This window comes from Meleagris gallopavo, chromosome 25 (genome assembly GCF_000146605.3).
Source record: "Meleagris gallopavo isolate NT-WF06-2002-E0010 breed Aviagen turkey brand Nicholas breeding stock chromosome 25, Turkey_5.1, whole genome shotgun sequence".
In the NCBI taxonomy this organism is placed as follows: Eukaryota; Metazoa; Chordata; class Aves; order Galliformes; family Phasianidae; genus Meleagris; species Meleagris gallopavo.
The window spans coordinates 5305100-5326933 of NC_015035.2; the positions used below are offsets into that span (position 1 = coordinate 5305100).

General features: G+C 40.2%; 2 protein-coding genes across 2 annotated transcripts in view; both read right to left on the reverse strand.

The window, feature by feature from the left end:
- Positions 1-1989: 1989 nt before the first annotated feature.
- On the reverse strand, positions 1990-4237 carry LOC100539684 (fatty acid-binding protein, liver). The gene is made up of 4 exons (XM_003212629.4): positions 4151-4237; positions 3185-3357; positions 2872-2961; positions 1990-2100 (listed from the first exon to the last, which is right to left on the reverse strand). The coding sequence occupies exons 1-4, from the start codon at positions 4215-4217 to the stop codon at positions 2050-2052; spliced, it is 381 nt and encodes a 126-aa protein (XP_003212677.3). The 5' UTR covers positions 4218-4237; the 3' UTR covers positions 1990-2049.
- Positions 4238-6720: 2483 nt separating this feature from the next.
- The window catches only part of MYOM3 (myomesin 3), a 28250-nt gene continuing 13136 nt past the window's right edge, over positions 6721-21834 (reverse strand). Inside the window, exons 13-37 of the mRNA XM_010723512.3 lie at positions 21756-21809; positions 21262-21389; positions 20503-20686; positions 19472-19646; positions 18734-18855; positions 17796-17983; positions 17495-17621; positions 16860-17038; positions 16674-16788; positions 16055-16211; positions 15771-15880; positions 15247-15291; positions 14979-15115; positions 13757-13901; positions 12377-12436; positions 11960-12027; positions 11563-11673; positions 11112-11199; positions 10433-10471; positions 9788-9893; positions 8713-8876; positions 8071-8107; positions 7937-7959; positions 7796-7851; positions 6721-7291 (exon numbers count right to left, since the gene is read on the reverse strand). Of these exons, the coding sequence (XP_010721814.1) occupies positions 6992-7291; positions 7796-7851; positions 7937-7959; positions 8071-8107; positions 8713-8876; positions 9788-9893; positions 10433-10471; positions 11112-11199; positions 11563-11673; positions 11960-12027; positions 12377-12436; positions 13757-13901; positions 14979-15115; positions 15247-15291; positions 15771-15880; positions 16055-16211; positions 16674-16788; positions 16860-17038; positions 17495-17621; positions 17796-17983; positions 18734-18855; positions 19472-19646; positions 20503-20686; positions 21262-21389; positions 21756-21809 (2918 nt within the window). The 3' untranslated portion in view covers positions 6721-6991. The remainder of the gene's footprint in view (positions 7292-7795; positions 7852-7936; positions 7960-8070; positions 8108-8712; positions 8877-9787; positions 9894-10432; positions 10472-11111; positions 11200-11562; positions 11674-11959; positions 12028-12376; positions 12437-13756; positions 13902-14978; positions 15116-15246; positions 15292-15770; positions 15881-16054; positions 16212-16673; positions 16789-16859; positions 17039-17494; positions 17622-17795; positions 17984-18733; positions 18856-19471; positions 19647-20502; positions 20687-21261; positions 21390-21755; positions 21810-21834) is intronic.

Below are 21834 nucleotides of genomic sequence, written 5' to 3' on the forward strand. Positions count from 1 at the left end.
CGGGCGGGGCGCCGTGGGGGGCCGTGCGAGGGGCCCTGCGCGGAGGCGAGCGGCTGTTTTTCAGTTAAGTCGTTTGTGTGGCGAGAACAATAACGCAGGTAGTTCTGTGGCTGACATTTAATGATCGTTGTGCCGATAAACTGTCGTTCTTTGGCTGAATTCGTTGCCTCAGGCAGCATGAAGGGCTATGTTGCGTCCTGCTGTGGGGAAGGGCTTTCAGACCCACAGACGCAGAAGGAACAGCCCCTGCCTCTCTGCTCGCCATGGGCTCCGTGTGTCAGTGCGTTAAGGGGCTGCGTTTGTACGCGAGCCAGGAACAGGAACGTGAGCCAGAAGAGCGTTAGAGACCAGAGTTATGTGGGAGTGCGTGACACAAAACGTCTGTGGTAGAGTGGGAAAAATTCCTATTGCAGACACATCAAAAAGCAGTGGAACCAGCAAAGAGTGTAGAGTGTTGAAGGGTAGGAATTCCTGCTGCAAGGATTACCCCTTCAGAGCTTTTAGAATTGCAAATCAGCAGTTTGAACAAGATCCAAGTAGTAATAACATCAAGATTCTCACGAAGCCCTCTGCAGAAGATGGCTGCATAGATGGGGATCGGTAGCACAGCCCAGCAATAGGACAAAGCTCACAACCTGGCTACTGTCATCAGGCTTGGGCAGCTTCGCCTGCAGAACCGTGCGGAGGATTTTCCCATATCCTTGGTGTCCTGAGGCAGAGGAGATTGACAGGATGGGCACAGTTGCTGGAAATGTGACGTCCTGAAAACTGAAGAATTTAATAATTTTTTGGTGCCTTCAAATTAGAATGACTTTATATTCCATATATGAATGAATGTGCTTTTAGTATGAGGCATTTTCAATATGTGATGTATCTGCAGTCTGGAGCGCAGTGCCCCTTTCGATACCTGCAATCCTGTATTGAGCCTGACCTTTGGTGAGGAATTCGAACAGGAAGAGCACATTTTCAAGTGTGCATGGAATGTCTGAATAGTCCATGAGCACCACTGAGACCTTTATTTTAAAGGTGAGATGTTTATTTTAAAAACAAACACACATATGGGCGTTTTGCTTTAATACCAACCCTATCTCATGTCAAATCAAAAGCAAAGAATTATGGTTTTGTAACTTTAGAAGTGCTCTGTCCAGTGATCTGATTTATTTAAAGTCATTCAGAAATAAAGCTGACGCATCTCTGATTTTGTATCCTACAACTTACCGATAGAGCATTTGATCATTGAAGATTTTCACTGTTCTGCAGGCATGCTGTTGGAAAACTCTGTTGTGTTGTCATATGTCACTGTGTAGTTAGCAGCAGTTACACAGCAGTTTCCAGACAGAAACGTGCCTAACTCTTACATGGCCTCCTGCAGTCCTGATGCTTTAAAAGTCTTCCTGAGCTTATCAGTGTCTTGGCTTCCAAGCTGTTCTTAGTTATGTTAACTTGCATGGAATTTAAGGTCTGCAGAAGGGTGCACAGAAATGCCTGCAGAGCAAACGCTGCCGATGCAGAGGGATCCAGGTAGGCTGGCTCGAGGGGCCGCTCTGTAATGACTGTTAAATACTTCACAGCTTTTAGGATGTTACTGCTGTTCTCATTACAATCCCAGTGCGGGTCAGCTAAACAAGCATCTATTCGCTTTTTTGATGGATAGCATAGAGAGAAAAGAGTTTCCAGTGGAATGTTGCACTTTCCTATAAAAAGGGATTAACGCTGAATATGTTTATTAATTTGGTAAGGAAGTGAGAAACACTGATATCAGCTTCTGTCCCTTCTCAATGATCACTAGGGTAAATCAGCATTCTTCAACTATGTCCAGCTTTGGTTGTCTGAGAGGGAGACCTCAGTTGTTTTGGGTGTAGAAGGGATCTGTAAGTGTACTTGGGGAAAAGAGAATCTTATAATAATGGGAAGTGATTTTATGTATAACGATAGTAGAAATCATCATTATTTTCTGTACTATACAGCAGTAGCAAAGATGGACACACCTTATGGAAAGTGCACTTTATTTTAAGTATGTAAAGATGTCACAAAGAAGGTGATCTGTCTTTAAACTCTCTTGCTTCTTCTGACAAGTGTAACTCCACCAAAAGTAATAGTCTGTAGATGACAAATACACACAACTTGTTTTTCATTTGGACTTCAGGACAGCTATTAATAGTTAAGTCATTAGAAGTTTCTGTAATTCATTTATAAATCCATATTATCACAGAAGAACATTCTACAGAGTTTAGTTACAGAAATTACAATGCCTGCCTATACATATGTGCAAAATGTTCGTACCAAGGAATGTTTTTGGTTGCTTTCTTTCTTTTTTCTTTTTTTTAAACAAAACTGGTTCCAAAGAGGGGTAATCTAAATATAAATGCCATTATCAGCTGCATTTTATCACTCTGTTTTAAGGGGTATAAAGATATACTTCCCATAGTGGAAATACATCATCCCAAATAGTAATGGGTTCTTTTGCACTAGTGTTTTGCACTTTTTTTTTTTTTGTCTTCCTATGCAGTGCTTAACAGCTAAAGCCATTCACACTTCAGTGCTTAGAATTGTCCCCAGCATAATAATTAATAAACAACATTTGTTGAGAAAGATGCTTTAGATGTACAGGCAGTGTTTAAGAGAGAGTCATTTAGGGCACCCAGTTTTTATAAGAGGAATAATAAGGGACACTGGTGTTTTCCCCTGTGATTAGTCTGAAATACTGAAATTCTGAATCTGCACATTTAAGCATCTGTTAAGATTTCTGCAAGCAATGCAGTCATTTGGGGGCCAGTATTCTTTGAACATACTGACCCTACATGAAGAGCTGATCAACAGAGAACGTGTTTTCCTTCAGCATTTAATAAACCATTGTTTTCCATCACTTACCTCTACCATTTCATTTCCTTTAACTTCTTGTTCATGTGAGAATTTTTCTGATTTGCACACAAGCTTTCCATTTGCCAACTGCACAGTGCACTGTTGAAGCAGATTAAAAACATAAAACATTGGAGATTTTGAAGTTCAGTTAGGAGATAGATAGGAAATGACTCCAGCATAGATAAAAATGTATGCATGTGCTCTATTTTTATTTATTTATTTATTTTTGCTAAAGGAAATGGTAAAAACAAATCTCATTGGAGCACAGAAAGTGAAGTATAAGGGTGAGCAGAGAGATTCACCTGTTTCTGAAATACATTACCTTTAGCTTTTTGCCATCCATAGTAGTAATGTCAGCCTCTTTTCCAAGTGTAAAGGAGTTAGTCACAGTCTGCTTGGGTGTTTTTGATGTCACAACAAAGTCATCTCCTTTTTGTTGTATTTCAACAATAGGCTTAATATCTCGAGCCATTTTGATAAGGTCTTCTGGCAGTGCTGTGAAGAAAGACAAAAAAGGACTTCTGTTATGAATTTGTGTATTTATATGAAGTAGCAAATCAAGGTGCAGAATGTACAAACCAATAACAGAAAATAGTCCGCGAGGTTGAAGGCAAATGCTGTTTTGGGTTCCTCACTTCTCTATGGACATAGTGTTCCATTCCACCTAGTCTGTATCGATCTTGGTGCTATGATGACCTTAAGGTACTTTATCAGTGTGTCTTTAGCGTATCTTGAAAGTACCGTCCTCAGCAGTAAGGGGTTGGTGAAGGCATCGCACTGCAGGACTGAGCTTTTCAACTATAACTGAGTTTTAATTCTACTGAATATCTATTACATGCTTTAAAACACTAAATGTGAATGTTTTGCCATGATTGTCAAGAAGGTAAGTGCATTTTTATTTATATGGTACCTATGAAATCATAACCACCAAGTTTCTTTACAGATTACTGAGTAGCTGTCACATACATCAATTAGTAGTGCTATAGAAAGTGCCTGCTCTCCTAAAGAGCATTGAAAATCTGTAAGCCATTAACAAATTGGTTACAGTTAAATGTACTTATAACATTATGCGTTAACCAAAATAAGTCATTTTTTTATATGTATTCTTTCCTAAGGGACTTGTCATAGTTTCTTTTCTTTTTCAAATCAGACATAATAGACTTACCTGATGAGTAGTTTATCACACAATCAAAAGACAAAAACAACATAGAAATACTATAATAGAAGATGTCTGCAAAGCATGTGTCACAAACAGAGCAAATTATTTTAGAAGTGACTTAACACTTACCAAGAGCTTTCAGAAATTCTTCATAGTTCTCTTGAGCATAGACCTGCCAGGTGCCACTGAATGCCATTGTGGAAGATAGGGTGCAGTGTGAGGCAGTGCTGCTGGCAGGACAGCGAGAGCCCGCTCTGGTCATTCGGGTGCTATTTATGGAAAGGGTCAGACCAGCCCAGACTGCGAGGTGATCAGCTAATTATTAACAGTTAAGTAACACTTTTTAATCTCATATTTGCTCTCAATGACCATAACCTCTCGTTCATTCTGCTTTCTACAGAGTCCTACCTTGACCAAATCTTTTGGGATGTTCTGTTTATCGATGGGTCACTGAACTCAGATAATTATTCATAATAGTTGCAAACTGTTGCCTTGATTCATTAGTTTTATTTTTGTGCACAACTTCTGCTTGTAACGTGTTTTCTTTGATTTTTTCAGATCAAATAGCATACTTCAGATGTGAGATAATTACTGTCATGTGATTGGACAGTGTATAGTGTATGTGCTATGAGCACTTGGAACTTAAATGGTGGAAATAAAGCCACAAATGCTTCTTCCAGAATTGTGGTACTCCAGTTTCTTGGTAACAATCATTCTGGAGCAGTCAGTTATGATTCCATCCAGTAGATGTCAGTAACGTGTATCTAAAACTGCATTAAATATAGGGGTGTTGTTTTTTTTCCAATAGCCACCATACACAGGAACATTAAAGGTAAAATTAAATATGAAACATTACTTGGAGACCGAAATTGAAGAAGTAAATGGAATGCATGAATTATTTTTCTTCTCACCAATTACACCACGAGTTCCTCACCCAGAGATAGCGAGTGATATTCCTTGCTGTCTGTGCAAGAATGATTGTTGATTTTGGAAGACATTCACTAGATTATGTATCTTGCAGTTATATTGCTTAATTCAAATAGAGTCCATATCCCAGGGGTTGCTGACCTTCCTAAGTTAACTTTTATTACTCCATACCCATCAGTAATTCTATTTAAACAGAAAAAACAATGCTGAACTTTTTCCTACAATTTCACAGTTATTTTTAGTATGTAATTTTAAAGAAAATGCAGACAAAGAGCTAGATGCCTGAAGTGGAGGAAATGTTCATGTTTAAGCCTATTTCTCTTCTGTTTTTTTATAGCAGGGAACATGCAAGGCTCTGGGCTGAGAAAACTTATGCTCTAGTTCTGATTAATCAACCTCATGGTTTCAAGACAACGTTTCATTTATACGTACTGTCATCTGTTTTGTTGTTTGTGTTTTCAGAATCCTGAATTTTTTTTTTAATTCATATGCACAAATCTCTTCCTTCTAGCAGCACTCAGACCACAGTAGTTAGTGGGATGTCGATACATAGCTCGCTTCTCATCACTTTGGGAAATTCTTTATTACTGCAAGCTATCCATGTACCAACAAGTGAAACTTATATTGTCTTCAAGGACTCCTCATGTACGTATCCTAGTCTCTGGCTATTAAAAAAACCAAACTCATTATTTATGTAAAATAGTCCTAGCAACTTGCTGTAGTTAACCGTGCTTGGGCAGGATTTGGACAAGGTGATCTCCAGAAGTCCTTTCCAAACTGAGCAATACTGTGAAATCAAAGAGTTAAAGTTTTTCTAGTAATCTTTTCGTCGTCCTCTAAAGAGCACTGTTGTCTCTGGGAAAGCTAAACTTGACACTAAGAAACCAAAAAAGAAATGCCACACACTTGAGATGGAATTCACATGTCTGTAATGTTTACAGAGCTACTTCACAATACCAACCTAATGCTTTTCTGTATTAGTTTTTTATTCTGAATATATATATTCTATATCAAGATGCACAGTTTTGTAATTTCACTTACATAGAATAATACCTTGTTGTCTGAGTGGCAGGGATGAGGTCCTGGTACTGGATAACACTGTATGTCTGCATGGGGTGTCACTCACATGACTGTAAAGCCTGGGTGCTTATACTGGAGTTATTCTAGGATGTGATTGTCTGCCTTACCATAGAGCACTGTGAACAGTGCCTTCCATCTCTGTGGACTTTCACTCTGCCCTCTTGTGTAACCATTACAGCGTGTCAGTCCAGAGGGAAGCTGTCTGTGTTCCTCTACAAAGCTCCAAGCCTTGGGAGTGTTGCTGCCTTGTTTTCTTCCCATTCGAATCGTGTTTGTGAAGGTCAACACTTCGCAGTCCCACTTCACGTGGTACTTAGAAAACTTCTGACTAATTTCAGAATGAACGTACTTGAGACAGTGGTAAGGTGTCACTCTTTGTAAGTTTAATAACATGGACGTAAGCTTTTCTCAGCTACAAGATAATAAGTAACCAGAATTTAATACAAAAAAAACCCCTATACTAATAGCTTGGTTCTCATATACGGGAACCCTCTGGTATTTCTTGCACAGCATGTTTTTACAGGGAAGCAGTTTCTCTGTAAAGAGAGCATGCAAGTGAATACACATGCACACATACACTTACAGAATCACAGAATGGCCAGGGTTGGAAAGGACCTCAAGGATCGTGAATTTCCAACCCCGTCACATGCAGGACCACCAACCTCCCCATTTAATACCAGACCAGGCTGCCCGTGGCCTCATCCAATCTGGCCTTGAACACCTCTAGGGAGGGGGCATCCACAACCTCTCTGGGCAGCTGTTCCAGCGCCTCACCACTCTCATAGTAAAAAAAACTTGAGAATTACCTACAAATGAGAATTGTTTTCTAGCAACCAAGAAGTGAAAATACTACATTACTGAAACAAAAATAAAGGAATAAGCCTAAATTTTAAGGTGGAGACATTCAAATGAAATCAAAGGGGTTAAATTCCTTTTAAATTCACTGAGATATAGTTGCCTGGTTCATTTAGGCTTTCTTGTTACGGTCTCACTTGGGACTTCCTTTTCTTCCGTTCCTATGGGTATCTCTCCACGCTTATAGACACTGACAGTAACCTGCCCTATTTCAGAGCCATATTTGTTCTTAACGTAGATGCTGTATTTTCCTGTATCTTCATTGCAGACTTTCTCTATCGTGATTGTGACAACTGTCCCCTTCACATCCATTCTGTAACGATCTTTAAAGATGATAATTTTCTCATTTTTGAACCAGGTGATTTCTGGGTAAGGATCTCCAGAGATACAGCAAGTTAAACACAGGGTCTGTTGTAAAACAAATAGTAGAGATAGATTTTGAAGACACAAATGAGCAAGGAAATTTAGATGATGTGATGATGTTAAAAAAAAAAATTAAAGATCAGTAAAAATCCACAGGAGTTTCTTATCCATAATCTCTCAGATGAGAACAGATTAACTTCATCAGGTAGCACACACACTTTTTCTTAGGTCTGTGTTTCTTAAAATGAGTGTCAGTTTCTGAAAGGTGTGTGTTATTTGATTATTCTTGTTACTTTGCAGTTACACTGAGCTTGCTGTCTAATCATGGATCCATGGAAATAACGGCCCTCAGTTTAATGTTAGTAATATTTCTTGCAGCTTCTGTGGAACTAGAAAATTCTTACAATAGTGACTTTGAGTCACTCCCACATCCTTGGTAATAAAATGCCAGAAATGACAGTGAGCATTTAAAACCAAGAGCGTTCTCCCCAGCAGTCATTTCCCTACATCTGTGAAGGCCCAGATATCCGAGCGATTACGCAGCGTTACCTTATCCTCCATGATGGTGGCTACATCTGGCAGACCTTGAACAACTCTGGCGCGACCTGGGAATGAGCAAATACGACCTCTTAGTTTTACTTATCAATGTACCACTTGGTTTTGTTTGGCAGAAGAAATTCATTTACTTACACTTTTCTGCTATTGCTGCTTCTCTAAAAGCAAAGAGACAAAGACAACATTATAATGATTTATTAGGTATGGTACCAAATACGACACTCAAAACAGATCAATTTGGCTGTAAAAATATTTAAGCAGGAACTTACTTTAGCCTTCTGTGCTCAGCCAGGGCATCTTCAAAGGCTGCAAGGAATGAAATGGTTTTAGGGAACGTTGCTGTTTATTTCTTTTTCATAGTAGGTTTAATATAATGCATCAACGTTGGAATTGTAGGTATTTGTGCACAAAGCTACGTGTTATTAACTCTTACCTTGGCATGAGGATCTGCCATAAGGAAATCTGAATCTATTTATAAACTACTGAAGTGAGCGGAGCCTAGTACTCCCTTTCCTCAGGAGGAAAAAATCCTTTGAACGGTTTGGAAAAGTCTTTATAAACTTGAAGCCATGTTCTTTCCAGGATGCCCCCTGTAAGCTGTGTCGGCCTCCAGGACCCAGATACATCCTGGGAGCAGCTGTCCTCCCACGTCCCTCCCCAGGAGTGCCTTATGCTCAGCAGTGCTCCCCAAAGGCTTCAGTCCTTTCCACTGATCCCTTCTCCTCCCTTTGTCTTCCCTTTGGCTTTGTTGGGCACTTGACTGTCCTTAACCCAGTTTAGTAGCATGCTGTCACAGAACCATAGCTTCAGCTCAAATGAAAGAGAAGAATCACTGCCAGAGATCTGAAGGAATCTTGGAAAGCAGCTCAGGCAGATCTAATTCCTGTGATGCAGTTGTTGATTCAGCTTACCTTGCCCAGACAAGTCGGTTGACAGCTTGTGAGAGTCATTCCCATCAAATAATTCCAGGATGTATTTTCCTTTATCTGCATCTGTTGGGTTCAGTATGTGGAGCCAGATCTGATTCATCGTGCTCCCAGCTTTCAGTTTGTCACGAATTTCCAGTCGCTTCTCCCTAAATAAACAAATTATTTAATTTCAATACAGTTTAGCAGACCTGTGTGCTGTTAGATCTCTACCTGTTAGAACAACAGAGTGGGAGTCAGGACCTTGACCATCATTTTGTAAAGGGTTACGTACTCAGTCACTTGAATACCTTGCTGGGCATCCATGCTTTCAGGTAGTTTGCTAAAGCTCTCAGGTTCTACAAAATACCTCATAGTCTTTATTTGGGAGATTAAATAAGAATTAGACATTGCATAACATTGGCACAGACCGCCCAGGTAGGTGGTGGAGTGCCCCCCCGTCCCTGGAGGTGTTTAGGAGTAGATGCAGTACTTAAGGACACGGGCAGTGTTGGTGGTAGGCGGACAGTTGGACTGGGTTATCTTAGAAATCTTTTCCAACTCCAATGATCCTATGATATGATTTAGTCCTTAAACATCATTAAAACTGGCCTCCTTCTATGTGTCTGTAGGATGTGCGTAATAAAATGATACTTCTCTATTTTACCAAGTTGTTACGAGACTAAATGAGCTAAAGTTTGGAAAGAGTAATGTTGTAATGTTTGGGAGCTGTGTTATTCAGAGTGGGGCAACACGGTGGAAGCATAAAAATAGTAGAAATAAAGAGCTTGAAACAAGAAAATAACAGCTTCCTTTCCTGTTTGTAACCAAAGTTACTATTCAGATGACCAGTTATTTGTATCTCAGCACCACCAGATATTTGTAACATGATTGTTCATTTCGGAATTCCCAGACATGTTTCAGGACTCCGAGAGAATCGTGGTTTTCAGCTCTGCCTCTGACAAACCCCCCACAGCCTTAACAAACTGTGGTCTGAGGCCTAAGATACCCAGTTCTTGTGATAAACAATTTCAAGCAACAGTACCCTCAGAACCCTTCCCAGTGCCTTTAGGGGACTCACTTGTGAAACCAGGTTGTTTTCATGTAGTCTGTGTAGTACTTCACATCTGTGTAGATTTTGATGCCTTCGTCAGTAGGTTGAATTTTCAGGGGTGTAGCAGAAAGAGCTGATGGTACAATTGAAAGACTGGAATTGAAGAGGGAATCCAAAAACATCTGCGCAATCGTACATGTTATGCAGAGAAAATCCCAGGCAACCTATTGACATTTATCTCTGGAGAATGCGACTGGTTGAGTGTTGGATGGTATTCTGCCTCTGGAAGCTCCTCTTTTAGCCAGCAGAGAGCAGAAAAATGACATCATATCTTCTGGAGACATATAATAGGCATCTCACAGACAGAAATTGTACAACTTGTCCAAATTCACATAGCGAATGATGTGACAAGGAGAAGGCTGCTGGCACACGCAGGTCTCAGAAATAATCTGTAAGCACATAGGGTTTTGTGTCCCTGGACACATGTACTGACCACCCTTCTTGACAGCTTGAAGGTGCTTCTACTGCCGAAGTAACACTAAAAGGGCAGTATTGCACTTGAGACGGTACACACTGACCTCTAGAGCCAAGGGCAGCTCCTGTGCTGTTTGCTCTGATCCTGGCAGCCCACCCCCTTCCCCTGCTGTTATTACCGAGGAGGAAAGGACATACCACTGATCCTGCACAGCTCCTTGAGAAGGTCTTCAAAGTCTGCAAAGATATAATGCTATCTAACTATTTGTAAATACAGTATTAAGCAAATCACATCTGATCTGTCGACTTAATTTTCTTATGTGTATAATATATCAGTTATTCATTGTCTTTTTCTGCTGTAAATCTTACTGGAGATGGAATTTTTGCCATTTATTTATTTTTAGATGCTGGTAGATGCATTTCTTACTACATTTAGATGCTTCTGTCCTCGTTAGCACTCAGTTTGTAATTAAGGCAGGAAGCTGAAATAACATGGCATTTCTTTCGTGCTTTGTGTTGTCTTTAACTGATATTCTGTGGTTGTGGTTCAGTTGTGAATTTCGATCCACTGGTGGAGTTGCAGAATGGAAACAGAATTTTGTTTTCTGGGTGGTTTGGAATGGCTGAACTTCCAGGGCTGAGAACTTGTTTGTGGATTATCAAATGAATTCTGGCATGAACAGATAAAAAAAAGAGTAGGGATTGTATACAAAGCCCTCTGAAAACATACTCTGGTCACTGGGCTTTGTATAACTTTTGGAGAGTAAGAGATTTTTTTAAAATTTATTTTATGACCCCAGTCTGACATGGAATGCTTTTGATTTTTAAAATGACCACCATGTATGCACATATGTATATGAAAACTAAGTTTTCCTACTTCCTTTTACGAGATCAAGTTGGGTGTAGTCCTCTCCTCGGTCATCTGAAACAACTGCTTTGTATTGACCCTCATCTGCTTTGGTTATCTGGCAAATATATATGCAAATATACAATGTTAAACTAAAAATAAGTAAATAAAATAATTACAACCCCCAACAGAATTTTCACATGCCATTGAAACAGGACAAAAAAAAGGCAGAGAGCCGAGTTTGTCTCCAGAATAGGCAACCTGTCATGATCAGGTCATGAACCCAAAGAGCCCACGCTTTCCTTTTTAGCCCCTGTTAAAAACATCTCATTGCTAATTCATCAGGCTATAATGTTAATTCTTCTTTCATTTAGTAGGTACCACCCAAAACACATACAGACTGTTAAGCGTGAGGTCAATGATTATTTTTTGCAAGTTAGTGCAGTCACCAAAGCCACCGAATTGCTTTTCTGTTTTTCACCTTTTTAATACGGAGAGTTCCTATCCCAGTCTGCAGGTCAAACACACCACCTGTTCGGGCTTTCTTATTGAAGAACCACTGGAAGTTGGTGTCCTTTCTCAGATTTGTTGCCTGTTTAAAGTCAAGATTTAGAAGTCGGGGTCCCAAAAGCATTTGATTTTTTAAATGCAGAGATGTTCTTCTAATGTGAAGCATCACAGCAGTCCTACAGGATTACTGTAGAATACTGTGAGCTTCCCTCTTTGATAAAAAGTCAGTTCAAGTTCTGCTGTCTCTTGCCCTTCATCAGTCTGCAAATAACCATCTGAATGAGCGCTGTTCATTCCCAGACCTTAAAATGCACATCTAACATGTAATGCTAAAGAAATTCAGACTGAAGTCGCATTGATGTACATACCTTGCAGGTAAGGAGCACTTCACAGTTCTCGGTAACCTTCCATTTCAAATTCTCTACAAAATACGGACCTATAAAAGAAAATAAATATCTTGCTGTACAGCTCCACAGCTCAGGAATAATCTACTGGGTGCCTCCATCCATGGTGAGCCCCAGCAGTGCTGCCCAGGAGGGGCAGTCATGCACCAGACCCACAGTTTACATCACACAGTTATTGCTGGCTTTGTGATGTCCTAAGGCAACAGATCTTGTATTCACTGAGGAATCAGATCTTAAAATGTCAGTGAACTAATCAACATAAATAATACACTTAGTAAAGACGATACAAGCATTTAGAGCATTTGATGAAATGCCTTTGCTCAGGTTTTGCCATCTTTTTGGCACAGTTCTGGTAAGTCATTAATCTTCTGCTTATCTTACCCTGCTTTTTCTTCCATTCCCTTTGTTTTGCATCAGCTTCCTTTGCAACTTTAGCAAAACCTGTAGGAGCAGTAATCAAAGTCAAAACAAAAAACAAACACCAAAACAGTTTCTTCATATAATGCTGTAGAGATCGTGGTTACAGAAGGCTTTCTCTACAGCTTTTTCTCATAAAAACTGTAACATGTTTACAAGGCATTTCTAATGCCCCACTGAGAACCTTAAATGGATTAGTACCACCATTTTTGATTATACTGGATACGCAGTATGTAATATTACTGTTACAAAAATAGAAGTGTCATTGAAGACTTGAGCATTACGCATTTAGGGACTGAAACAGGAGCTCGGCCTTGCAAAAACACAGGCTGGAAACCCTGAAAATAAAATGTTTTGAAAGTAAGAAACACAAAATAGGGTAGAGAGCATAAAATTTATCTCAGTTTTAAACAACTGTTTGTTCTTCATCATCAGTATAGAAAAATGATCACTGACGCTTTACAAGTCAAACTCATTTTGTACTCTGAAATTACCACAAATTGCTCTATAAAGGCACTTTATTCTCCCCAGTGCTTTCAGAGGGAGTCCAGTAACGTGACATTTGTATGGGTAACTTCTGTTCGCAGAACGTGGAAGCTTTGGAAGGTCACTTGAAATGGTCAAACTGTTCACGGGAACTGGAAATGGTGATCGACATTGTACGGGGAGGTATTTTAGTGCTAAACTTCTTGCTTTAGAATTTTAAATAGTCAAAGAGCCTCTCTGTAGCAGCACACACGCCCTGCGTGTTTCACCCAGTGTGATTTATGTTAGCCTTTCCATGTTGCTTGGACTCATTTTCCAGTAAAATCAACACTGGTCTCCTTACTGCATTCAGTTTGATGCAATTAATCAGCTGTTAAATACTCTGAATTTTCAACCTGATCCTGTGCTGAGATAAATACGTACAAATCATAATTCTTGTCATTCTGTTTACTGCCAAGATACAGGGCGTTCAACACAGCCAGGTGATACGTGAAACATTTGGAAACAGCAACTAAAGATTCCACTGGATATTTTCCTCCAGCAGATTTTTTTTTATCAGAGACCCTATTTATAATACCAAAATCTTCAATTTATGTTGAAGAGGAGAGGAATTCAGGTTATTTCTTACATGATTCATGGACTTACTGGGCAGTATTGGTGGAAACTGTATGGTTGGACTAGAAGATCTTAGAGGTCTTTGTCAACATTAATGATCTATGACTTTAATGTGTGCTAAAATTTGTTCTCCACATTCTCAATGTGTCAGTGTAACTGTCAGAAGTCCCTGGAGTCCTTACACGCCTAGAAAAATTTCCACTCAGCATGACAGTCTGTATTTGGTACTGAATTTTCACTTACTTTCATCCAGAAGAACAAGGGTGAATTGATTTTTAGCTTTTCCATCCTGCAGCTGGGCTGTGTACACTCCTTTATCATCATCACAGAAGTTCTGGATTATCAGTTCAACCAGGCCTTTTTCTTTGACAAAGTTTATTTTGTGCGTCTGCATAAAACAAAGCAAATATAATAAACTCAGTATTTTTCCAAGACTAGATTCTGGCACTGCGTCTTCTCCAACACTCAGATTTAAGACAGCCCTTCTGTGTGTGTGTCTTTATCCATTTCCCTCATCTCCCAGGTACAAAGAACCAGTGCATTCTGATATTCTGTATCCTGAGATTCATCTGTTATTTGTTTATGTGCTTGGGCATAACAGAACCGCACAGAGCAAAACTTTCCTCCAGGACAGTTTCTGTTACAACCACGTAACACAATGCCTTCTTTCTTGTTGTGTCTTACAGACTGCTCAGATTACCAGGATCTCTGTGATTTTTAGTACAATGAAAGCGGTGCACATAATTACATATCTGGGGCATGTAATTGCATGTTTGGGCAGCAATAAATAATACTGCCACCCTCTGACACCATGCAAGCACTACTGAATCCCTTATACACACACCCCGAAACCTGCCAGATGCTCACATGCAAATACAATCATTATGCCTTACTGCCTTGTTTGCTTTAGGCACATACCATCATTACAAAAAGCTTGGAAAACACTTCATAATCATGCATTTCTGTGTCAGTTCGCCGGTGCAGAAAATATAGTTCTAACAATGGACAAGGTCTACAGAAGGTTTACTACATGCTGCTTTAAAAAGAGAAAAACAACAACAACTAAAGTAAAAAAAAAACATTGCAATGAAATTCTGAAATTCTTTGCACACTCCTATCTCTTTTTTAATCCCTGCTTTTTATTTGCTTGGTAGTAGTTGTTTTTTTCCCTATTTTTAACTGTTCCCCCCCTCTCCCCCATTTCCTTTCCTTTTCCCCTTTCCTTTTTTTCTTTCCTCTTTCCATGTCCCTTCTCTATTTTTGACCTGATGTTAGATCTGGACAGCTTGAGAATCAGACAGTTGGCTTTCTGTTTATGCACAGTGTGAAACCAAGCCCCAGAGCCTCCCAAAGACACCACCAAAAGATCTGATGAAAATTTAGAAAATGTGGTATGTGCCCAGTTGGTCTGTATCCCTGTTCAGGAAGGGGAAAGTAAGTCAGAATTAAAAATACCAGAACATACTGGCGTGCTTGTAAGCTCCTTCTCATTGAAGATTAAGTGCAGCTCTGCATTTGGTGACAGCTTTTCAACCTCCAACCACAGCCGCACTTCTCCTTTCTCCAGAACGTCAACATTCCATCCAGATATCAGCTTTATTACTGGAAAACAAAAAGAACTGCCAACAGGAATTCGTATGTAAGCCACAAAATTCGGCTGAGCCCAGACTGTGCCAGTGTTCCCCTTTCAAAATCTGTATGTCTGGGAGTGGCTTATGACTCGTCCAACTTACATGGGTTCCTGATTTCATGGCTACGTTTCAGTAACTTGTCCAGATCTGAAATACAAAATATAACAAATTGTTTAGATTAGTACAATTAGACCAAAGCAAAATTATAGCAATTGGATTTAACTTGTCAGTGAGCCTTATTTGTGTCAAGAAGACGGTAAGTGCAAAACATTCCAAACAGGGAGGACTGGAGAAGGTGGCGGAAATAACTCTTAGTTCTGTCTGAGGAGACCATTGGTTGTATCAACTCAAAAAACACAGTAGAGAAGTCTTAGATAATTAAACTGTGTGTGTGAAATCTGAACTCTAATGGAAAAAATGACTTTCTGAGATCGTAGTTTTTCTTAGGAATCTGAAAACCAAACTGTCCTTGGTCTGTCAGGGAATGAGAGACATCTTTCCAATGACACAACTATCATTAAGTGACATCAGCCGCCATTCTTCTGGGAGAAGCTTTCCTTTAAACACCTAATATTAGAAAATTACGGTACATTAGATTTTTGTGCTTGTTAATTACAAGTTTTTACCTTCTTGTGTTAAAGTGCAGCTGGCAGAGATATCATCATCTACGTCTGTGACCTCCACTGAATATATTCCCAGATCCTTTTCTGATGGATCTTTCAATATAAGCTTAGATCTTAGAAATAAAGGTAATAATATATTATTTTTCACTCAAAAATTACGTTGGTGTTTTTATTAAAAGAATACAACACATTTGATACATCTGCAACATCAAATATAGTACTTACAGTCATTTGTACGTGACATTGAGGAGCAAGTGTACATTTCTCTCTGCACATTATCTACTCACTTATTGCCTTTCTCTTCTGTCTGAACTCTGTCAGCATCTGGTGGTCCTTCATAGTCCTTTGACCAGATAAATTCAGAGGAGTCATTCTTTTCAGGAGCTTCAAAAGCCATATAAATGAACCCTTCTTCATCCACCCCGAGTTCAATTTCATTTGTGCCTGAATGACAGAATGAAAGAAAGAAAGCAAACCGAAATATTACTTATGAAGATCAGTTAGCTTAGCTTCTCAGGTTGGATATGAGGAAGAATTTCTTCTCCCAGAGACAACACAGGTTGCTTAGGAAGTGGTGCGGTCACCATCCCTGGTGGTGTTTAAGGGAAGGGTGGATGTGGTGCTTAGGGATGGGGTTTAGTCAGCAATATTGGTGGCAGATAGACAGTTGGACTGGATGATCTTAGAAGTTTACATAACCTTGATGACTCTATGAATCTGGACATTAGATGTTAAAGCCAGAATGTACAGCTAGAGTAAATTCATTTGGGCACATTAATTTACTAAACTTTACTTTGACTAGGGTTTTTTCTTGCCATGGAATGTGTAGCAAATATTTAATAAAGCCTTTTCATAGGAATCAGCATAACGCGTACAGACACAGCAATTCATCGCTCAGTTTCATACCTGGCTTGCTTTTAGCCACCACAGGATCTGAGGCAAGTGAAGGGGGTCCAATCCCAGCCTTGTTCAGTGCTCTTACTCGGAAAATAAAGCATTTCTCTGTGTCTAGGTCTGAAACCTGCAGGAAGCAGTGACAGGAATTAATAAGTGTTGCAAAGCAATGCTTGGATACTGAGTGCATATACTGACCTTCATATGAGTGGCAGCCGTGGACTGCTTGTTTATTTGCTTCCATTCCTCTGTCCCTTCTTCACACATGTCTACGTAATACCCTGTAACTGGACCTGCACCTGTGTACAACGGTGCTTGCCAGTGCAGCATCAGGGAGGAATCTCTCACTTCAGTGAACTTCACATCATAAGGAGGACCTGTTCAAGGAAGAATGTGCTGATAAGCTTTGGCATTAAAAGATTCAAACTTGAACGCTGTGTCAAAATCAGAAAGCAGAGCTTTATGATAAGATGTGAACAGTGGGTCCAGAAGCAATGCTTTCTATGCTAATTAACTGTAGAGATAGGTTCTAAGAAAAAAATGCATATGTGATTTAATGTTATTAGCTTTGGTATAATAATGTTAAGACATTAGAGCTTTTTTTTTTTTTTTGAAACAACACTATTAAAAATACCTTGATGCTTTATCAGCGAAATGTGGAAACAGTACCCTACATCTGAATCAGAACGTCCCTAGAAACGTTCGTGTGCATTTGTATACTGGGACTCACACAGACCTACAGCCTTGAGAAGTCCCTCAGAGCCACTGAAAAGCGAGAACAGAACTAGTATACATGGAAGTGTTTTTCTGCCTGTTCGTTTTGCGAGAGGTACCTGGTTCTGGCATTGTCCATTCCTCACATCTGAACAAGTCGCTGGGTTCAGATACTTCCCCAACACCTGCCATGTTCATTGCACACGCACGGAATTCATACAGATGGCCTTCTTCAAGGTTGCTAACCTTTGGGTTCAGAAAAGCAGAGAAAATATTAGCATGGCCTTCATGGTGGGAATCTTACGAGAGTATGAAGTTCTGGGCTGGAGGAAGTAGAAGAAAGCACCTTTTCCCATGATTCCCACATAAAGAGTACATGGTACACATAAAGAAGGACAGCATTGTAACTGAAATTAATACCGTGTAAACTCGTTGAGGAATCGGCTGAATATTGACTTCATGCCAATCTAGCTCAGATGCATCATGCTGATCCAGGAAATAACCCAGAATCTTTGTTCCTCCTTTACGCTTCGGGGGTTTCCAGCCGATGGTCATGTTGTCCTTCCCACAGCTCAGCTGAACAAAGCCGCGTGGTGCTGATGGGCGAGCTGTGCAGCAAAGGGAGAGACAAAAGGCAGCACTGCTCAGTGCAGGTTTGAAAGGGTGGATGTAGTACTGAGAAACGTGGTTAAGCGGGTAATACTTGTGGCAGGTGGATGGTTGGACTGGATGATCTTAGAGTTCTTTTCCAACATTAATGATTCTATGATCTAGGAATTAGGGAAAGGGGGGGTACATATTGGACAAACCAGGTTGGAGAAATCTGTCACATCTGATGTGATTCTGTTTATGTCAAGATCTCACAGTATCACTTCTGCTGTGTAGAAGCATTCGGATGAGACCAGATTCTTGTTAAGATGTCACAAGAAAAGTCATGGACAGGCTTCAGGGCATTTCATGCATGTTGCCTTACAGTTTGCCGGATAGAAAAGACGGGAGCAGTGGGTTGATATAATAGTGACCACTGAGGGTTGGCTACCGACTTATGTGGTGGGGAGATCTTTGCAAGTTCTCTAGAATAATTAACATTGCTGATTTCAAAGTACCAGGGTAACAGTACATTTAAGATGATCAGTTGAACCAGTGCCAAATGAGTACTAAAAGTGTAACACATTGCTGAATCAAAGTGCTAATTAACATCGCCCACTCTTGACAAGCATAAATGACAACAGAAGCAAGGGGATACAAGAAAATCTGTTGCTTTGCTTATCTGCTCAGTATTATTACCATGATACGTAATAATATCTGTGCATGGCAGATATGTCTTGGAGGGATTTACGTGCACATCGCTTACTTACCTATTGCTGGCCTTACAGTGATAGGCTCTGTTTCTGGAGAGCTTTCGCTCAATCCTGCCTCACTGACAGATTTCACACAGAAGACATACTCCTTTCCAGCCTTCAGCCCAGGGACAGTAAATCTAGGAGAAAGAATTACCGTGTTTGTGTTGATTGTTCAAAAAGCAAGTGAAAGGTCTTTTGAATAGATGGCAATATTCTAATAAGAAACTGTTCCTTGCAAAATCCTTATTTGCCATTACAAATCAACATGTCACATAAAATAGTTACCAATAGGTCAGACAGTATAGACCAGATACCAAGGTGTCACACTGCTGCCTGGCACTGCCAGTACAATAAATAAGAGTTTTAGTGGACTTTTCGGTTCACGTGTGACTCTCACCACTAAGGGAGATTTTCCAAATACTGTGTGTGTGACACCAATGTACTCTGCTGGAAAGCAAACAAAAATGGAATGTGGTTCTACCAGTCATGCCACAGCGTCTGTCTTCTGCAGACTGAGAGTCTACGATGACACACACAGACACTGCTGTCAGTCCAGCTTTAGATGTAGAAGTGCGACTGGGGGCACTTTGGCTGGTGAGCAGCGCTTAATGCTAAGAGATGATATGGTGCTTGCATGCATGCCTGTGTGTGCAGTGAAGGAAGTTCTTTTTTTAACTGAAATATGACTCTGGCCATAAAGAGAAGAATCCAAGCTTGCACCCTGTCTCAATAGAGTACAATAGCTGCACGCACTCAGTACACGTCACAGGCTTATTGTTGACAGTTTGCCATTCTTCTGTCCCAGTCTCCCGACAATATATGTAGTAGCCCAGAGGTTCCAGACCATCTTTTAATTTATCCCACTGCAAAACAACAGACGTTTTGGTGTCTCTGAAAGCTAAAACCTGAGATGGTGGTGGTAAAGGAGCTGCAAAAGAAAAAATAAAAACAGAAAAATAGTTGTTTATTTAAAAGAAAATGTAAATTCAAATGTGTTTATTAAGTGAGTTCACTGATTTATTCACCTTTCCCAGAGCTTTGTTTACACATTAGAGCAAGTTACCATAAACACTGTCCCTGTCTGCTCATATTTAGGTTTGTTGCTCCTCGTACTCCTTCCCCTGACAGCCCATTGATTCCTGCAGTTACACCCACGTAACTTTCTCTGAATTAAAGGAGAAACAGGACTCACATTGACTCTCACGTGACTCCTCTATGCAATGGGACCTGCTTCACTCTTGAGAAACAAAGGACGGTATTAATGAACACTAGGGCAGCTTTAATGTGAGAAAATGAAATAGTAAGAGAAACAGCTACTCCTCTCTGCCCAATGGAGGCATGGACATGAGTCTCTGACTGTTGTCTTGTCAGTCCTGGGAAGAAACCAAAACAAATCAGCCTTCTAAGCACTACTCCTTATCTGAAGGCCCTAGAAAATGGCTGCTTCTGCAATCACAGTTGTATCATTCCTTCCAACACTGACGTGTAACCAAGTGCTGGAAGCATGCTTGGATTAAACACAGGCTTCCACTGTCCCTTACTTAATTAAATGTAATTCCCCTTCTGTGGCTTGGTTAGATTTATAATGCATTGACCAACTGCAAAGTAATTAAAGGAGGATTTAAGGCTTTAAGAGGTTTCCTGATATCAAAGCAACGGCTGCATAACAAAATAACATGAAGTTTAAAGGAGGTGGGATGGGGACGGGGAGGAATCCACACATTAGTTTTGTAGCACATCTCCTTTTCCATCAGTAGTGTAGTGTATGGCAGCGAAATAATTACCGAGTTTTGCTCCAGCGGTGATGGGTTCGCTGGGCAGGGATGGCTCACTGATTCCATACTTGTTAACGGACCGCACTCGGAAACGGTACGGTTTTCCTTTAATGAGATCAAAGAGTGCAAATCTTGGGGAATTAACTGGCATATCCAGATTGACCATTTGCCAGGAGTTGCTGCCCACAAGCAACTGTAAGGAAAAAGGTGGTGATTTACAATTCACAAAAGCTTAAAACTCCTGACAGACAACAGAATCAGTCTTCCTAGGAAAATATATTTTATATTAAAAAGTGTAAGTAACCAATTTCTAATCAATTTCGTGTTGACATGTTATCTTTTCTTCCTTGGAAACAGAAGGTCCCTGTGCAGCAGGAAGAGTACAGCAAATGGGAAATGAGTACCTGGTAAATTGGTAGGAGGTTCTAATTAACCAGCAAAAGAACTAAAGGGAAATTGAAAAGTGAACTACTGTACAGTTCTTCACAGCCCTTCCACACATGGGAGGCCCATGGGGCAGAAACAGTTTCCCTGTTAATGCTCTTCCACCATTCTGTGGATTACATTTTACTAATTGATGCTTTGTTTTTTAAGAGCAAGGCTTCCCCCCATCTTAAGAGCGGTGATGGGGTATTTCCACTGTCAGCTCTAAACAGCCACCAGCAGTTAATTGCATTCAATAATGATTCCTGTGCTGTAGGCTATGTGATAAATACTCCTGTCCAGGAATAACAGCAATTTCCTTTCTGTGTGATGTTATTTTCTTACCTTTTCCACATAATATTGCAGTGGTTCTCTGCCTCTCGGATCTGGTTCATCCCATGCCAAAGCCACATAATCTTCTCTGACCTCACTTGCATGAACATTGGTGGGTGGCAGGGGAACCTTAATGTGTCCTATGGGAAGTCAGAACCAGATATACTTCAGAATCATACAACCATGGAGTCATTTGAGTTGGAGGGGATCCTCAGAGGCCATCTGATCCCACTCCGCAATGAACAAGGACACCCACAGCTTCATCAGTGCTCAGGGCCTGATCCAGCCTTCAGATATAGTGTAGAAGAAAAGTCAATGTTATTTTAAAACAGATTATGTTCTTCCTTCAGTATAAAGGAGGAGACATATTTGGGGGACAGGAAAACCAAGATTTTTAACAGAAGTTTGTACTGTTTATGATAGTTTCTTGTGCAGCTTACAAGTAGGTTTTCTTCTTGTTCTCTAAGTCACTTCTAAGGGAGTGGCTCAGTATAGGTTGAGCTTACCTTCTAGGTCATCCTTGAAGATTTCTATCATCTTGCCTTCGTCATATGGAATAACTGTAATATCAAACAGAACAGTGTT

Excerpts from the sequence above, each read along its gene's own strand:
- LOC100539684 (XM_003212629.4), bottom strand. The coding sequence starts at position 4,217 with ATGGCATTCAGTGGCACCTGGCAGGTCTATGCTCAAGAGAACTATGAA. Across the intron at positions 3,358-4,150 it reads AGAATTTCTGAAAGCTCTTG|CACTGCCAGAAGACCTTATC; the intron begins GTAAGTGTTAAG and ends CTTTCTTCACAG. Across the intron at positions 2,101-2,871 it reads AAGGAAATGAAATGGTAGAG|ACTATTACTTTTGGTGGAGT; the intron begins GTAAGTGATGGA and ends TGTCATCTACAG.